We start from the raw sequence: 19045 nt of genomic DNA, 5'->3' as shown, positions 1-19045 counted from the left end.
TTAAAGAATATCTAAAACTTAAGGAAAAATTTGTAAAATTTATAAAACTTATAAAACATTTTATTTTGTTTTATCAAATTTCAGAAAAAAGACAACTATATCAATGTATATTCTTTATTGAAATATAAACAATAATGGTGGTGGGTAAGGTGTCTTATGGAAACAAGCAAACAAACCAATGTCATATATACATTTGGATTCCATCAAATCAGATCTACACTCCCTAATTCTTATCGCAAAAAGTTTGGCGAAGAACTGCGAAAATTGGCTGGGATAGAGGCGGAAATACTGCATAGATTAAAGAAGGTAAAAAACAAAAATAAAAGGTAAGAAGTAAATCTTCCATGATTTGAAATAAAAGCAAAAAATAAAGGGTATTTTTGTCATTTCACTAGCTTTGCAAAACCCTAGATGATGTTGATGATGATGGGAAGTTGGTGACTACCATAAAAGGCCTTGTCCCTCTTTTTGTTTCTCAAAGCTTTGGAGAGAAGAGGTGGAGGCTGGGGGTTCTCTTTGGGAGAAAGAGAGGAGACCTTTTTAGATTTCAAGTTGGATTCAAACAGAGATGATTGCCAATCTTTCTCAAGTTCTTGGAGGAGACTGTTGAAATTTGCAAGTTACTTTTGTTTCTGCAGTCAATCCAGGTAAGGATGCTTTTGTCTTTTAATTTTTAAAGTTAATGGGGGGTTAGTAGGCGACTTTATTGTTGTGTTATGATTGTTTTATAAGATGGAATGGGTTTAGATTCTAATGGAATACAAATTTTAATAAAAAATATGAACAAATTGAAACATAGATTTGATTTCATTTTGTTTGATTCTACTCTATTTTTATGTACCGTGTTTTACTATTTTTTTTTCTGGATGCTTTTGGCTAAGGGAGAAAAAGGGAGTGCTAGTGATTGTGAAGTTTGTGTAGATTTTTATGTTTGGGGTTCAAGAAGTGGTTTTTTGGTGGTGTTTGGGTTTACAAAATTTTAAATTTTTTTTTTTCATGAAATAGCATTTTTGGGAGATTCTTGGGAATGGGATGTTGTCCTTATGAAAATAGTGTTGGGAATTAACAACAAATTCCTAAAACCTGTGAAAAACAAAATAGAGAAAGAATACACATTAAAGAAAAATTAATCACACGCATAAGACAGTATTTACGTGTTTCGACAATTTTGCCTATGTCCAGGGAGTTGCAGGGATTTCACTATTATCAAGAAGAAAAATACAGAGAGTGCGGCGGTACAATGCTCTCTTTCTCTTGCTCTCTCGCGAAGTGCGACCGCCTACCCTAATCACCCAAAAAGAATCATTTTACATGCTGCGCACAGGGTTTCGAATGAACTACAAAACGAGCCAAAAAAATTTTCTTGGGAGCCCCACAAGTATAGCTTGGGCAGCCCAATCCTTCGTTTCATGGACAAAATCTTAGGATAGAAATCTCTCATTAAAGAAAGATTGGGTCATCATTCAAATTTAACGCAACTAGGTTCCACAAAAGCCTAACAAATAGGATATTAGACTCATGAGAATATTTTTAGTTGGTTTGCATTATAAAAATCTTGAAATGTACAAAGGATCACCATGTCAATGTTAACACATATGTTTTAAGTAACTTGTGTATAAACAATATATTTCCGGTACAAAAATGTATAAGAGCATGTACCAAATTAAATAAGCGTTCCAAATATTTAAATTATCATAAATTAAAATTTTAGCGTATTATGATCTAAGTAACCAAAATAATGCCAAAATAATAGTAGTTTAGTCTAAAAATTAAAATTTATATGTGAGTTAGATTTTTATGAAATTTACTTATAGGAGATCAATAGGATTCCCATCATATATGGGAGTTTTTCATTCCCAAGGAATGTGAAATTCTTGCAAGGTTTCATCCTAGTTTTGGAATGGGTTATTGTAGACAAAATGCTCTTTTAGACCATAATTGTCGGGATGGTACAATTCTAGAATAGTATGATTCTCAATTCGAATACGGCAAACGGGAGCTATGAATTGAAGTTGAAGCAAACAATTCACTTGATGAATTGTATGATTTGTGCGATTTAGGTATACCGAGTCATGTCTTGGATCTAATTGGGATGCACTACTCTAAAACCTGTGTAATAACCTTTAAATTTTTTTTTACATAATGACATTGTATTTGCTATCTAAATTTTCCCTTGAAAAAGAGAAGAAAAATGTCTGTTACACTACAAAAAAACTGATTTTTAGAGATGAAACTATTAGTGACGGATCAATTTCGTCCCTAAAAATGGTTATTAGTGATGGTTTTAGCAACCATCGCTAATACGACACTATTAGTGACGAATTTGAAACCATCACTAATACGACACTATTAGTGACGGATTTGAAATCGCCACTAATACGACACTATTAGTGACGGATTTGAAGCCGTCACTAATAGTTTCGTCACTAAAAATCGAAAAATATCGCAAGAAAACATTATTCGCGCAAAAATTTTCTCGGGAAAATATTAGCGACGATTTTTGCGATATTAGTGCTGAATTAAGTCCGTCACCAAAAGACACTTATTAGTGACGATTAAATAACTGTCACTACTATTATTTAAAATGTATAAGAAAAAATTATTTCACAATATTAGTGACGAATTTGAAGATTCGTTACTATTAGCCTTTTATTAGCGACGGATTTGGGAACCATCACTAATACTTCTTTTATTTAAAAAAAATTAGAAAAAATTATTTCATAATATTAGTGACGAATTTGAAAATTCGTTACTAGTAGCTTCTTATTAGTAACGAATTTGGGAACCGTCATCAATATTTCTTTTATTTAAAAAACATTAGAAAAAAATATATCACAAGAAGGAACACAAGTTTTCCTAATAAAGAGGAGAACTTATACAAGCGATTTTCAATCCCAATTTTTGGGTTGATTTACTAGATGAGTAAAACTTGAAGATGGATGGACTCGACTCGTTTAAGCTCATGACTAACTTGTTTACAAGCTTGAGTTGGTTTGTTTGTAAAGGCTTGAACTAGGCTTTTTATATGCTCAAAAGTTGGTTTGTTTAAATATAGATCTTACCCTTGCCCTTTGTTCTTGTTTCTTGCTCCCAAAATTGGGTCCGCTCTCTCAAAGCTTGTTGAGTAATATAGGAACTAGTGTTCCTGATGCCTCATCTTTGATTTGGAAAATCCAAAACTAATTTCGTAGCCACTCAAACATTAGAGGAAGAAAAGTTGAGCTATCACTAATCTTAGTTGACAAATCTCTCCACAAGGACTAAAAATCTTTAACTTAAACTTCAGCTTGAGCCCACAATCCTACTTTAGACCTAGGCTTGAGCCATGATTTTTGAGTTGGCTTCAAGCCTAACCTCGAGCCTAAATTGAGTTATCGAACTTAAATATCAACTTTACTCGACTTGTTTGCAACTTACTCTTGTTATCTTACACTTTAATAAAAACATCCAAACAAGAAAATGAGCAAATCATTGTACCTTTTTCTTTCTTTTCCTTTCTTTTCCTTATTTGAAAACTCATCATTCCTTTTTCCAACTTCCAAAAAAGTGTAATGCTACTCTATTTCGCCTCCTCCTTTCCTTATTTTTTTTCCTTTAACTAAAAGTGTGCAATATTGGATAATGTAGATGAACTTATAAATGAAGCACAACAAATTGCACTTATGGAGTTTTAAACTTGATTGAGATAGGATAAGTGCTGCCCATTAGGTCATTGGATTCAATGAATGATTATTATTCTTATGATCACTCTTTGGATCTAGGTGTTTCGTTTGGAAGATCAGATGCTTGAGAATAGTTAGTGTTGCTGAGTACAACCGTTCTATATTCAATATAAAGCAACCTACTGCTTGCATATTTAATATGTAGGAATAGAATGGAGTTAAATTTATCATTTGATTTTGTTACGCTCTCTATTCAAATTTTTATCTCATTCCTTTCTCGCTCTATTATGTTCCTCAAACCAAACATGAAGTAAGAAGCTTCATCTTTTGTTTATTTGTTAATGTTCTTTTTTTTTTTTTAATTACATAGGAACTCCAACCCCTAACAAGCCTTTCAGACCCCCTGATGCGGCACCAAACTTACGGATCAATGTCCTTCCCCTAGGTCTCGCTGATCAGGTAAAGTCCGGAATGGGGACACGACTTCCGTGTATCAGTTGGACGTTCAACCAACCCGACCCCCGGGACACATCTCCATTACCATCCACGGTCCCTGCTGGCTCACAGAGCGAACTCTTACCATCCACGGTCCTCGTTGACTCACAGAGTAAATTCTCACCATCCACAGGTATCATTGGTTCCGTGAGTGTATCTACTTGGAATTGAACCCCCGATAGTCCGTGAGGATATTTGTTAATATCCTTGTTCTCATTAGAGATGAAACAAAGGTGATTGTAGATTTTTTTTTTTTATAAGCTCTTTTTTTTTTATTTAAATATCTAATAATTGAAATTATTCATGTTATTCTCCTATCTAATTTCTTTATGGCTCCTTTTTAGGTGTATTTTATATAGCAATATAGAAAAAAAAGGAAAAAAATAATACATAGAAAAATTGTATTATTTATAATTTTATATGTAATTGTTTTATTGTTTTCCTTATTTATGAAATCATAAACAAAAATCTAAGGGTTATAATTTGGTTTTCTAATTTAAGTAGTCTGATGTTGTGTTTGGAAGTATGGATTTGAATCTTAAATTTGGATTTGAGTTGATTTGGACTGTATTCAATACAATTTTATATTACATCTTTTTAAAATTCACACAAATCTAAAGTTAAGTCTTCTCTCAAACATAGAGTAAGAAATTGAGACTAATATATAAATCAACCTAAATATATGAAAATTCTTATTAAATGCTTGATGAATATGGGTTATAGATAGGATAAGATCCATAAAATTTAGTTTTAGGATAAATAATACATTGATAGATTTGATCTATAGAATTAATTCGTTTTTAAAATAATTTTTTCGTAGGAAACAAAACAAAACAAATTAAATCAAAATTAATCCAATCAATGTTGGCAAACACATCATTGGGACAATTTACTAATTATTTCAATGGCTTTCATTTCCAATTACTTCTTGGTAAAGATTTCATATGACCCAAATTACAAAGGTTTGTTTAGTTGTAAAAAATATTTTTTATTTTAATTTTTTTATAAAATAAAAAGATTCAGCTAATTTTTAAGTTTTACAACAATGAAAAACAATAGAATATTTTTCCACTACTCTCTTGTGAAATATTTTTATTTTTCATTTCTAATTTTTCAAATTATTACAAAAATATGTCACATCTTTTACCTATTTCATAAATTTATTTAAAAAGTTAGAAAATATCTTTTTATTGTTTTCTGGATTTTTGATTTCTTATCAAGTGTTTGTGAGTATCAAATTTGAATTTGGATTTGAGTTTGTGTAGATTTAGACAAAATGTAGTATAAAATTATATTAATTTTTTGGTAATTCTACAAAAATCCAAATTCAAGTCTGATTCATGTTCCCAAACAATGCCCAATATAAATTTTTATAATTATGAAATTTAAAAATAAAAAATAAATTTTATTTTGTGTAACTAAAGGAACTTTTTATTTAATCTTTCTAATATGAATCTTGAAAAACTAAAATATAAGTTGAAAATTTATTTGTAACGCGCCGAACCCAAAAATAGGGCCCGATGCGTTATTCTACTTAAATCATGCTTTGTGGCACCTCGAACCCGCCTGGTGGGACCTGGATATCAGGTAATCCATTTTTCTGTACTTGTTATTCCATTAACAATTACGCAAAGGAAAACATTACTACAATCATCAGCCAATATATTACTAGAGTTTTCTACATCTATTTACATTCCAAAATAAACCATTCGTCCACATGTATCCACATATATACATATCTCCAAAAACATAATTTACAACTCCTAGTATTCACAACTTAGAAGACTTAAAATATAAAACATAAGACTTAAACATCTCAAAAGTATCATAAAAGTTTATACTCTTTTTCTTTCTGTATCCAAAAATACTATCATAGCCCTTGAGCTCTCTAAGCTCGATCCCACGAAGATCTTGAAAAGATGAAATTCAACTATTGGGTGAGACACATCTCAGTAAGGATGGAAATAATATATTAAATCAGCGTGTGACCAACATAAGATTTGTAAATAACATATGTATATGTACTCATCATTTGCATATCATTATCATAATTTCTAAAATCCTTTCTTGAACCTGATTAAACCCATGTAAGGTATTTTACCCATGAGAATACCTAAGGATTGAGGTGATTATCCGCTCATACAAGTAGCACCCCTTTGCTCTGATACCTTAGGCAACCAATGGTCACAATTGAAGCATATCGGGGCACTTACCTTACTTAGTAAGCCCTCAAGTGAAAAAGTAATCTCATACTCACACAGTTCATACAAAGGTTTACCAGTAAAGGCTTCTGAGAATAAGGAAATTTACTTGCCCATACAAGTAATTTCCCTCTGTTCTAATGCGTTATGCAACCTACTAAGGCACTCGCCTTTCTCAGCAAGCCCTCGGATGAAGAGTTTGCCCTGTCCATATAAATACATATCATACTAGCATGAATACTAATACTATAATAATACATTACTCTGTCTGTCATTTATTTTGTATTTCTCATCTGTTCATGTTCTCAGTTTTGACATTTCATAACATTTCATTTTACATGACTTTTTCCCATTTTACATTGTTCACATTTTACATTTTATTTCCATCTCATTCACCTTTCATTTCATTCTTTCCATTTCATTTTCTGCATTCATTACTACAACTCCTTTCAACTGTACATCAGTTAGTCCACATAGATATGCGCTATTTAGTTACTACAGCTCTTTTCAGCTGTTCATCAGTTAGTTCACATAGATTTGCGCTATTATGCTATTATAGCTTCTTTCAGCTGTTCATTATTTATCTACGGTTGAATTAACAATCACATGTAGTATAATTCATAACACATTTTCATTCTTATTGCATTCCCTATATAACCTGCATTTCATACATATAACATAATTCAACACAGAATTTCCATTTTACTCATGCCACACTATTTAACAATATATTTCAAACATTTTTTTTTTTTGTAAAATGAGTCAACCCTCATTTATCATTCATATATTGAAAGTATACTTTTAATTTCCTACATAATTATCCTAAAAAATCTTTCACTTTCATCAGTTTATTTTCACAAATACATATCTAATAAAATAGCCCTAGGTTCAGAAATTATAATTTAAATGGTTGACATTTTAAACTCATACGAAAACATATACATAGATAGATAACATAATCCATTTATCCGTTTAATTTATAAAACCTGGTTTAATATGTGTTCCCCCTTACTTATTTTCTTGAACTACATTAATAGGAACCCCAAAATGATGCCTGTGGCGCTCACCCGAACCTTGGATCAAAAATCTTAGTTTAATCAGATAATTCCCAAATAACTTACTATTTCAGCATTTTCTTAACTTATAAACCTCAAATAAACATTTAAATCCCAAAAACTAAAAATCCTAACCCTTACCTCAACTTTGGAGCGTTTCCTGAAAAGTCCAGTTTAGAAATCTGCTTCACTAGATGTGTAGAGAATCTTTCCTAGAACACCGTAGCGGTTTCCGTTTGTCGATTCGAGCTGAATTTGGATCGAATTCGAAGAAAGAAGACAGAAGAGACAATTTCTAGAGAGAGAAAACGTAAGAGAACTGTTTTCTTCGCAGAGAAGCAACCTTGGTTCCTTTTATACTCGATGTTGCCACGTGACTTCGTCGACGAGAAGACAGGATTCGTCAACGAGTCACAGAAGGAAATTCGTTGATGAGAGGATGCGTTCGTCGATAAAATTTAAAATCCAAAATTCGCTCACTTGGGATCTCTTTGTCGACGAGGAATTGAACTTCGTCGATGATCCCATGTAGAATACTCGTCGACGAGGACAAGATATTCATCGACGAGATATGCTGTTCTCTTTCCAAAATTTTCCCTTTTTCCCCTTATCCTTTATTTATCTATTCCATTTATTATTTCCCCAATTATTTAATCATTATAATTTTCCGGGTCTTTACATTATCAATTTTTGAAAGCTAAAAATAAAAATGAAAAAAAAAACTATTTACACAACTAAGTAGATTTTTTTTATTTTGGGTTTTCAATATTGGTTTAACTAAGAAAATTTTTATTTATTGTATAGTTTACAATAACAATTTAAAAAATTATCTTAGAATAAACATTCTATTGCTTTTGTTTTTTATTCATTTCGTCAATGGTATTAATACAATTAAAAACAATAAAAAATTTGGCTTTTTGTGGAAATAATTTTATTTTTTTGTTTCTAATTTTTAAAATAATAAAAATGTCTTTATATTTTAAAAATGTTTAGAACTTATATATATATAGGAAAGGTGAAAAACACCTTTTTATTGTTTTTTAGATGTCTAATTTTTTATTCAATAGTTAAGAGCATAGAATTTGGATAGGATTATAGCATAAAATTATATTAAGCTTTTTTATTTTTTCAAATTTATACAAATCAAAACTTACGCCCAGACCATGCTCTCAAAACTACCTCAAAATTTAAAAAATATATATTTTAATTATTTTGAAATTTGAAAATAAAAATTAAAGGGTGTTTAGTTGTTCAGCATTACTAAATAAAATTTAATTTTCTTACTTTTTGACACAAATTTTGAAAAATTAAAAAGAAAACTGAAATTTTATAATTCTTTAAAAAATAAAAATTATTCACTACTAAAAATTGTTCGAAGGATTTTTTTTTTATTTAAAGTAAAAGACAAGGACCTCTTTGAGGATTGGCAAAAACACATGGGCTTTGCTTGTGGATTTTGATCTAAAAAATTTCACAAACTCTCTTGAATTTGATAAAAAAGACATTTTTTTTTTTTTTTATAGGTACGAGTGTCCCATAAATTAAATGTCAAGAAAATGAAGATTTTAAAATCTTTGGTTGAATTTTTGAAATTTAAGAAAATGTGCTTTTTTTATTACCTAATTTTTGAAGAGGTCAATGTCTTCTATTCTTTTTATTATCGGGTTAAATGTTGTGTGGCTTTATTTTAGTTTAAATTGTTTTTGAGATGGAAAAAAAAAACACAAAATATGATCTCCCTTTTCTTTCTTTTTGTTTCAAATCCAAGCAAAATCCAAAAACCAAATAAATGATTTCCTTTCTCCTTTCTTTCCATTTCCAATCCAAACAAAACCCAAATGACAAAACCACTGAAAGCAAAGGCAACAAATGACCAATATTAGAACCTTCATTAGTTAAGAAAACTTGCAGAAGAACTCCAATGGAAGCTACACAGATTTACAAAATTGCCCCCAGCTTATATTAACCTTCTTTGTTATATACACTTATAATCTCCAGTAGCAGGTAAAATGCTCAATTATGGGCTGATACCAGCTCTTCTAAGTCAATGACAGCTTGGTTAACTGCATAGATAATCATCTTCTTTATCTGTCCAAAAGAAACCACAGAAGAAAAAATCAAGTTAAGAAAAGACTGTTAAAAAGGAATCAACTGTTCTGCATCTGGTTCAATGCACAAGCATTTATAGTCTGTTGTTAAACCTCAAGTTTGTCTTCTCTGGCCCTGTGGTTCTTCGGAAGTCGCCGGAACTCCTCAGTCAAGCGCATGCACTCGTGGACATTTTCTGGGGAGACAAAATCTACGGCAACTTTTGTACATGACTGCAGGTGGGAAGTGTAAGGAACATCAGTTCACAGAAACATGCCAAAATGGAAAATAGAGGCTGAGGGAAGAAGGAACCAGATTTTTACCTTCAAGTTTCTGACTTGGTGTGGGCATCCTGCAGGAATGAATACTGCCTCTCCGAGTCTCTGCTCAAATGTCCATGGTTCAATTCCTGAAAAATTCAAAAATATAAAATGGTATGTAAATCACTAGAAATCCAGAAAGGTGATACTATAAGAAAGAACATAATTGTGTTGTTAAATACGAACCAAATTCCTCCTTGAGCTTCCTTTTGTGCTCCATGGTCAAGTAAAAAGATTGGTCATGAATTGGATGAACAACCTGATCATAAACAAGCAGGACTTTTTTATGAGCCTGACACATTTGACATAGCTATAGAGCTTCAATTCATATAAATATAATTTAGTTTACCTGTTCAACTGGAGAACAATATGTATGCCGAAATTCTCTGGAGTGTTTTCTAAGATAAGCCTGTAATTGAGGAACATCTTCTCTCCGAAAAATGTCCCATAGAGCACTGCCTTTCCTCTCGGTTTTTCCTTCTGCAGGAAAACCAGGAAAATTTGCTCCATCTTCATCCTCATAGATAGAAACCTCAGGTATTTCAGTCGTTCCCGAACCCTGCTCCCCCAGATGTGAGGTGTTTGATGCATTCATCATCTCTTTGTCCATACTGCTGGCACATCCAAGTTGCCCAGTAAGATGACCACCAGCCCTCACAAAATCCAGACGTTCTTTTTCATCTTGAGCTTTGTGTTTCTTTTTCAAACTTTTGATTGCATCCTGCTGCTCTTCGCGTAACCCTACTTCAGCAGTGTGTGTCAAAATATTCACCTACATGAATCACAAGCTGAAACATTAAGCCAAAAAGGACTGCAATAACAGGGCAATGCATATTAGTTAGAATACAAATTCTAGTGTGTATGGGGGTATAATTCATTCCCCTTATTTCAGGAGTCTCCACATGTCAGGCTGCTTCAAGACTATTACTGAAGAAGTTTTTTGCTATCCAAATTGTTATGTAATTTGGAACATTAATTCAAGAGGTCTTTATGGCAAAGACAAACATTGAACAGTCCATTATGGACACAATTGCACATTCATCTATAGTCAATTTTATAAGTGTCTAGGAAGAGGCTAAATGTTTCCAATGACTTTTTTTTTACATCCAGACACTTGTCCCTGGCTGGAAAGTGGAAACTTAACATTCATTAAGGAATTTGCAACCAAGACAAATGCATCTGAGCCTAGAGAGTTTCAAATTGGATGTCCAATAAAATCACATGGAAACAATAGGGGGAGCAATCTAAATTGCAAATTTACTTCATTAGCAAGTGTTAACAAGGAAAATTCAGACATTTTGATAATGATAACTGGTATATGCACATAAGATGCAAGTTGAAGCTGAATAAAAAATGGCTAGTGAATTTCAATTTCAAACAGAAGAAGATACAAATATGAAGAGGTGGTGATAACTCCTTTACTGGAGCAACCATTTGTTAGTTCACACAGTGCACATCAAAATTGATGGTATGTCAGATTATGAAAGCATACCGCATCTGACATATCACAATGAAGCTTAGTAACAGAGTCCCCTCTTCCAAGCTCTTCTGCTATACCATATGCAATATATGTTTTTGGACCCAAATCTGGTTTAAGGATACCCAAAGGCAGCTTCACAGCGACATTAAGAATACCAGCCCTAGGATCTGTATATTCTTGAAATGGCAATGCACTGATAAACTCATCACAATGTCGTTGTAAGAGGTCCTCAAACCTATCAGAAGGCGGCCAGTCCTTTAGCTTGAGCATCTCAGGCCAGAAATTTTGATACCTTCTTCCTTCTATATAACCTTTAAAAAACTGATGAGTACTGATCTCCACCTGCATATTTCACCAGACATCAGAACTGAAAGGCGAATGCTTAAAAAGGAAACTTGAAAGGAGGAGAAAGAAATATTACTTCACAATTTAAATTTCATGATGGCACACAATGCAGCGATCAAAGCCTGAATTTTTGGCACATAGTAGCTATAAAACCAAGAATCAATTGATAATATAGACATAGAAAGGGTAATTCGCACATGGAAGATGTCGCATCACAATCTTGGAAGTCTTGGTCAATGCCCAATGTAGAATTCATTTCCAAGTGGAAGTGAAGAGAGCCTTTGTGCTTAGTGGTATCCCACTTGTTGTCTTGGAATGGAGTGGTTCTTTATTAGTTGAATGCGCTTTCTTTGGATGATGGTGGGTCATCTTTTTAGTAAATAAACACTTTTTTTGGAAAAGCCATTGCTGAAGATAAAGAGAGCTTTGTGCATCCTTGGGACAGCCAAGAAAGAGTGAGGGAAAGAAGAAAATAGTTTTGCTGAAATTTCAGGATTGAAGGTGCCTGCACAGTCAGCTTGATCTTGATGATTGGATGCTGATTTTTAGTCCGATTGAGCTGAAATTTTGGCAGGTTGTTCGTAACTCATCCTCCTTCATTCTGGTTGGTCTCATTGTCATTTGGAGTTTTGTAGGTTTGGTTTCTTGGTTTGGACAGCAACCCCTGTTTTGGGTGAGACCTCTTCATTTCTCATTCAAATTTGATTCCACCTTGATGGTGATGACTCATATTATTTTTATTATGCCAATAATATGTGATTCTTGATGTTTTTTCTTGATGTATGCCTCTACTATTTTGAAATAGTGGAAGATTGGAAGTGGACTTCGGTCCCGTGGTTTTTTCCTTCACACCAAAGGGTTCTCCACGTAAATCCTAGTGTTCTTTGAGATTGTGTGACTGATTTTGTGTGTTTGTTGTTATGTATTTCTGTTTTTGGATAATTAATTATTTTACTTAGTGTTGATTGGACTTGGGGAAGGTTTATTTTTTGGGCCATTGTGTTGGACATCACCTCCATAACCAACATCTTTTTCAACAATGGTATCAGAGCTTGGTTTCTTTGTAGCCATGGAGGTGAACTCTAGTAGAATGATTAGTTTGAATGGGAGTAATTATCACATTTGGAAAGGAAAAATGGAGGACCTACTTTATTGCAAAAATTACCATGTTTCTATTCTTGGCGAGTCAGCCAGGCCCAATGATAGAACTGATGATGATTGGAAATTGTTAAATAGGAAAGTATGTGGTTATATCCGGCAATAGGTTGATGATAATGTCCATAACCATGTGATTGATGAAATTGATGCACACTCACTTTGGACAAAATTAGCTGAGCTTTATGCTAGAAAAACAGGGGGAAATAAATTGTATATGATAAAGAAGCTTATGAATTTGAAATACATGGATGGTACTCCTATTACTGATCATTTGAATGAAATGCAGGGAATTACAAATCAGTTGTCATCTATGAAAATTTCTTTCGATGATGAGGTGCAAGCTTTATGGCTTCTTGGTTCTTTGTCAGACAGATACTTTTAGAGTTTCCATCACAAACTCTGCCCTTGAAGGAATTGTATCTATGAGTTTGGTAAAAAGTAATTTGTTCAATGAAGAAACAAGGAAGAAAATTGTAGGTTCTTCATCCTCTCAGTTAGAAGCCTTCGTCATAAAAAATAGGGGGAGAAGCAAAAGAAGAGGTCTTGGAAATTGTGATAAATCCAGAAGCAAGTCCTGCTCAAAGAAAGGCGTTGAATGCTTTGCTTGTGGTAAGAAAGGTCATATAAAGAAATATTGCCAAAAGTGGAAAAAAGAGCAAAGGAAAGAAAAAGGAATAGATGACAAGAAAGATAAAGACAAAGACAGAGCTGTTACAGTTTCTAATGGCTTTCTTATTGTTTGTGAGAATAATGAAATTAATCTTACTTACTAGGAGACTAGTTGGGTAATAGACAATGGTGCCTCCATTCATGCAACCTCCAGAAGGGATTTCTTTTCATCATATACATCCGTTGACTTTGGTGTAGTGAAGATGGGAAATGATGGCTCATCTACAATTGTTGGCATTGGAGATGTATACTTGCAAAGTAACAATGGCAGCAGGTTAATTCTTAGAGATGTAAGACATATTCCAAACTTTAGATTGAATTTAGTCTCTGCAGGGAAGCTTGATGATGAGGGATACTGTAACACCTTTAGTGATAGGAAGTGGAAGCTCACTAAAGGTTCTATGGTTGTTGACAAAGGAAAGAAGTGCTCTACACTTTATTTGATGCAAGCAAAGCTCTCCAAGGGTATGGTCAATGCAGTGGAAAATGATTCAAATTCAGAGTTATGGCACAAAATACTTGGGCATATGAGTCAAAAAGGAATTGAATATTTAGTCAGGAAAAAGCTTCTTCTAGAAATAAAAGGTATGTCTTCGAAGCCTTGTGAACATTGTTTAGCTGGAAAGCAACACAGAGCATCCTTTAAAAGTGCTCCTCCATCTAGAAAATTTAATGTTTTAGATTTGATGCATTCAGATGTGTGTGGTCCCATGAAATCTAAAACACTTGGTGGTGCATTGTATTTTATTACTTTTATTGATGGTCATTCTAAGAAAGTGTGGGTGTGCACCTTGAAACCAAAGATCAACTGTTGGATGTGTTTAAACAACTCTAGGCTTGTGTTGAAACTTGAAAGAGAAACATGGAGAAAATTGAAGTGCATCAAATTGGATAATAGTGGTGAATATTTAGGGCCATTTGATGAGTATTGCAGAGCTCAGGGCATTCGACATCAGAAAACTCCTCCAAAAACTCTTCAGTTGAATGGTTTGGCAGAAATATGATAGAGAGAGTGAGATGCATGTTATCACATGCTAAGTTGCCAAAATCTTTCTGGGGTGAGGCATTGAGTACAGCAATTCACTTGATAAATCTCTCTCCTTGTATTCCCTTGTAGTGTGACATGCTAGAAAAAGTTTGGCGTGGGAAAGATGTTTCCTATCATCACTTAAAAGTGTTTGGTTGCAAAGCTTTTGTACACATTCCTAAGGATGAGAGATCAAAACTTAATGTAAAAACAAAGTCATGTATCTTTCTAGGATATGGACATGACTATTTTGGGTATAGATTGTATGATCCATTTGAGAAGAAATTAATTAGAAGCAAGGATATTGTGTTTGTTGAAGACCATACTATTGTGGACATTGAAAAAGTTGTTGAAAAGGAAAAGACAAACAGTGATGATTTGGTTGATTTGGATCCAATTCCTCATATGATTTCAGATCAAGTTGGAAATGATGCACATGATGATTGGGGTGATCCGGGTAATGTAGATCCACCTACAGTTAGCGATGAGGTAATTGAGCTAGATGAGCAGCCAATTGTAGAAGACAGAGTGCCATCAATTTCATCTAATATACCATTGAGGAGATCATTGAGGGATTGTCAACCCTCAAGTAGGTAAACCCCACATGAATATATATTGCTGGACAGCAGCTCCTGTTTTTGGTGAGACCTCTCTATTTCTCATTCAAGTTTGATTCCACCTTTATGGTGATGGCTCATATTATTTTTCTTATGCCAAGAATTTGTGATTCTTGATTGTTTTTGATGTATGCCTCTAGTTTAACTAGGGAAGATCTATTGTAACTTACTATTTTGAAATAGTGGAAAATTGGAAGTGGACTTTGGTCCTGTGGTTTTTTCCTTCACACCGAAGGGTTTTCCATGTAAATCTTAGTGTTCTCTTCGTGATTCTGATTTTGCGTGTTTGCTTGTTATGAATTTCTATTTTTTGGATAATTAATTATTTTACTTTGTTGATTGAACTTGAGGAAGGTTTATTTTTTGGGCCATTGTGTTTTGGACATCACTTCCATAACCCACCTCTTCCCAACACACAAAGCAAGAAACAAGTAACTAACAATGCCAGGGTAAAAATATATGTAGGAATGATCACATAATTTTTGATGTATTTGCATGTGTTTCCAAGTCTTTATCAAAGGTGTTGGCCGAAATATGAATAGGGAATCAGAAAGAAACAAACCTCACAACCAGCTAGGCAATCAATGGCTTTAACTTCTGACATCTTTGAACTGATATCTGAATCCTTATTTTCACATAGTGCACGCCACATAACCATTGGCTCCCAGCTCAAACCAGTTGTCTGTTCAAGAACATTTCGAACTATAACCGGTTCGCCATTGACCCAGTGCCTGTGGAAGTTCAATAGTTCACCCTCCTGCAGAATGTCCTTTGCAGCTGGACAATACAAGTAGTTGTCATCAGAACCTACCCTAGATGCTGTTCTCCTCAACATCTCAGCATTACTTTTTGAACAAATTTTCCCAAAATTTGTTTGTTCAGTTCCACAGCTCCTCAATATTTCTTCTGCTTTAACTTCTAAATTTGCAATCCAGCCTTTTTGAAAGATACTCTTGAGCTCTAATGCACAGCTACCACATCCACCCATCTCGATTGGGGCACAAGTTATACTTCCATTATCATTGGCATTCCATTTGATCAATGGCTTAGTAGGATCCTTATAAATTTCCAAAAAGTTACACTCTGGTAGAGGATCACCACCGTGAATGTAATCACAGCCTCTGTCTACATAACAATACACTGCTTCATCAGCACCTCCTAAAAGGTTTCCACCACGAATCTCTTGGCAACAACTGAGACAAAGCTCATAAGTACAATTTGGGCAGCTTCGATGAAGGTCAACAATGGAAGTTGCACAATGGTTGCTGCTTAAACATGTAGGAGAAAATAAGAAATACTAAAAAACTGCCATATAGTATAATAGAAACTAGGAGACGCAGAAAGCTTACCAATAGACACGCTCATCAGTAGAACAAAAAGATGTTGGTATTTCAATTGCAGAAGATGGCATCCCTATGCATACAAATTGTTGTTTGTAACATAAATTCTCAAAGATGGAATTCAAACCCAATATTTGAAAATAAATATACACCTCGAATAATAGCCTCCATCTCTATCTCATGACTTTGTTCTTCACGAATTTGTTTGAGGAAGGGAAGAAGTGAGTTGATCAGATATTGAAGATGATGTAACTTCTCACTGTCAGTGACATCCTTCTTTGAAGTCTACAAATGTTTACAAACATCAAGCAGTTGCTTTAAAAGGCTAAAATTCTGAAGTCATATTCAGTATAAGAAGAAAAAATCCAACCTTGACTATGCTGCTCGAATGCAAGCACTCATTGCAGTTGCAATTTCCACGGCAAAATGGGCATTGCTTTGCAATCTCTTCTTCTAACATGTCAGGGTACCTATTAAAACAAAATCAATAATGTTGATATTGCATTGAAAAATAGAACCAAGAGAAAGTGGAAATTAGGCAAGAAAAGTTACCACTGCTTAATACACCGGATACAATAAAATTTTTGTCTACAGTTGGTGCAAGGAACAACAATTCGTCTATCACTTCTCATACACTGATGACACTTTACGCGAGCTGCTGTGTTTCCCTGCAGAAGGCAAGAATTTTGGCTATCCTTCATTGGAAAAAGCAAAACATAAACATAATTTTCAACGGAACAGAAGTAGGAAATAAATGAATAATGAAACTTTTGTCACCTTTTTATCCTTTGTGGCATTTCTCTCACTGCGGTACCCATCATTCTTTACACATAAAACTGATGAACAAGGAGAAGATGATGATGACGATGATGAGGTAGACGAGGCATTTGGCATAAGTTTTCCAAATCCACAATTTTTCCTTCTTGCATCTCTTGAGCTTCTTTTCTTCTTCACACTACCCAAACATCTACTGCTGCTCCATGCTTTCATCTTCATCAAAAGCATTAATTCTCCATCTTTTTCTAAAGAATCCATAAGAAATTCATCTTCAAGACTACTTTGCTTGACCGTGCCACCCCGCCGCCTCTTTGAAACTCTATTCCCATTCAAGCAATCACCATTTTGACTTGAATTTCTTTTCTTTCTTCCTTGTAATGATTTCACATTGTCATGCCCTTTTTCTTCCTCTGGAACATGCCTTTTATTTTCGTTCAATAGGATTTTTTGATTTTTTCTACTTGGTGCAAGCCCAGAAACAATTAGGGATCTAGCCATGTAGCTACTTTGTTGCTCTTGCTTTGCTAGAGCAATTGCCATCTTCGCTGTAGAAGGAAAAATAATGCTAATCATAAACTTCCATCCAAAAATATATTCATAACACATATCGAACAAAATTTTTTTTTTTTATCTAGTTCCGCACAAACTAGTAAAAATATTCAATCAACTCTGGTTCCAAGAGAATCTCAGCAAAAACTAATGCAATTTCATTACTGATCCGACTACAGAAAATGCATTCTCATCATCTTCTTTAAAATCGCAAAGGCTAAGCGGGGGTTGACTTGAGTCAACGCAACAGAATCAATATATTCATTCACAGGATAAATCATTGAATCAAAACAATCCTCATTTAAAACCCACTTGAATGCACCGCGACCTCACTCAATTCCCAAATCGACAGATTTCAATTCTTGATCAGAAAAACTCTGCGCCACTCAATTTTTCCTCAAATCTTGAACAGCTAGAAACTTAAAATTTACGGTAATCAAGTCATCAATCAACCCCCAGAAATCATCAAATCAATCACCAATAGCTTTATCTCCTAATTACCGAAAAAAAAAAAAATAGTTCGTCGTCATCTTCGCTCACGAAATCAAACAGGAATAAAATTTAAAGAAGGAAACTTGAGATTAGATAACGAAGAGCGGAAGTACCGATCAAGTTGTTGCGATGAATAGCAAGAATTGATGATCACCTCGGGCGCTCCTGCGACGAACCAAACGGAAGCAAGCGCTTTAATTTAATTATTGCTTGAGTTCAAAATCACAATTCAACCAGAAACCGAAGGATTCGGCGAGGAATCTAAGAACGCGAGAAGCAAGAAAATATCAGAAACGAACCGTGAGAAACAAAAAAACAAAAAGCAAGATAAAGAAGCAAAGAGAGGGAAGAGATACGGCGGAGTTCCGCACTCTTTCGAGGCAAGTTCGATGCTGTGTTATTTTGTTTTATAGGATAAGAGAGAGAGAGAGAGAGAGAGAGAGAGAGAGAGAGAGAGAGAGAATTGGAAGCACGGACAGAATGAGTCACCCAACCTTTGCCTGCATTTTACGGTTTTTGTTTTTGGTTAATTTGGTAACTTCGGATTTTGGTGCCTCGTTTTTATTTTATTAAAAAAATTTAGCATACGATCATTACAGCGTACTTGACTAGATTAGAACGTTTTGTTTATGGAAATATCATCTTAACGCGCACAATTCACGCGTGCTGTGCACTCGCGGTTCACGTGGAAACCATGCATAAGGGTGTGAGGAGCGCGCGCCGTCGCGAGTCCGCGACTCGGTGGACATGCCCTTGGCACTGACCGGTCA

At 34.1% G+C, this 19045-nt stretch overlaps 1 protein-coding gene and 1 long non-coding RNA gene across 5 annotated transcripts; one reads left to right on the top strand and one right to left on the bottom strand.

Annotated features, from left to right (window-relative positions):
* Positions 1-267: 267 nt before the first annotated feature.
* Positions 268-4652, top strand: LOC131153332 (uncharacterized). The gene is made up of 2 exons (XR_009136214.1): positions 268-647; positions 4033-4652. It is a non-coding gene; the product is annotated as an uncharacterized LOC131153332 (long non-coding RNA).
* Positions 4653-9283: 4631 nt separating this feature from the next.
* On the bottom strand, positions 9284-18766 carry LOC131153331 (lysine-specific demethylase JMJ26). 4 transcript variants are annotated; one of them, XM_058105561.1, is made up of 13 exons: positions 18389-18766; positions 17235-17779; positions 17010-17152; positions 16828-16927; positions 16610-16742; positions 16467-16530; positions 15680-16382; positions 11314-11643; positions 10171-10593; positions 10008-10080; positions 9825-9910; positions 9615-9734; positions 9284-9501 (listed from the first exon to the last, which is right to left on the bottom strand). In XM_058105561.1, the coding sequence occupies exons 2-13, from the start codon at positions 17772-17774 to the stop codon at positions 9427-9429; spliced, it is 2790 nt and encodes a 929-aa protein (XP_057961544.1). In that variant the 5' UTR covers positions 17775-17779; positions 18389-18766; the 3' UTR covers positions 9284-9426. The 4 variants fall into 4 exon arrangements, with proteins under 4 accessions (XP_057961544.1, XP_057961545.1, XP_057961542.1 ...); XM_058105562.1 differs by having other exon boundaries at positions 17010-17125; XM_058105559.1 differs by having other exon boundaries at positions 17235-18276; positions 18389-18675.
* Between the last annotated feature and the right edge of the window lie 279 nt (positions 18767-19045).

This window comes from Malania oleifera, chromosome 4 (genome assembly GCF_029873635.1).
Source record: "Malania oleifera isolate guangnan ecotype guangnan chromosome 4, ASM2987363v1, whole genome shotgun sequence".
NCBI classification, from domain to species: Eukaryota; Viridiplantae; Streptophyta; class Magnoliopsida; order Santalales; family Ximeniaceae; genus Malania; species Malania oleifera.
This window is presented reverse-complemented; position numbering and strand designations above follow the sequence as displayed.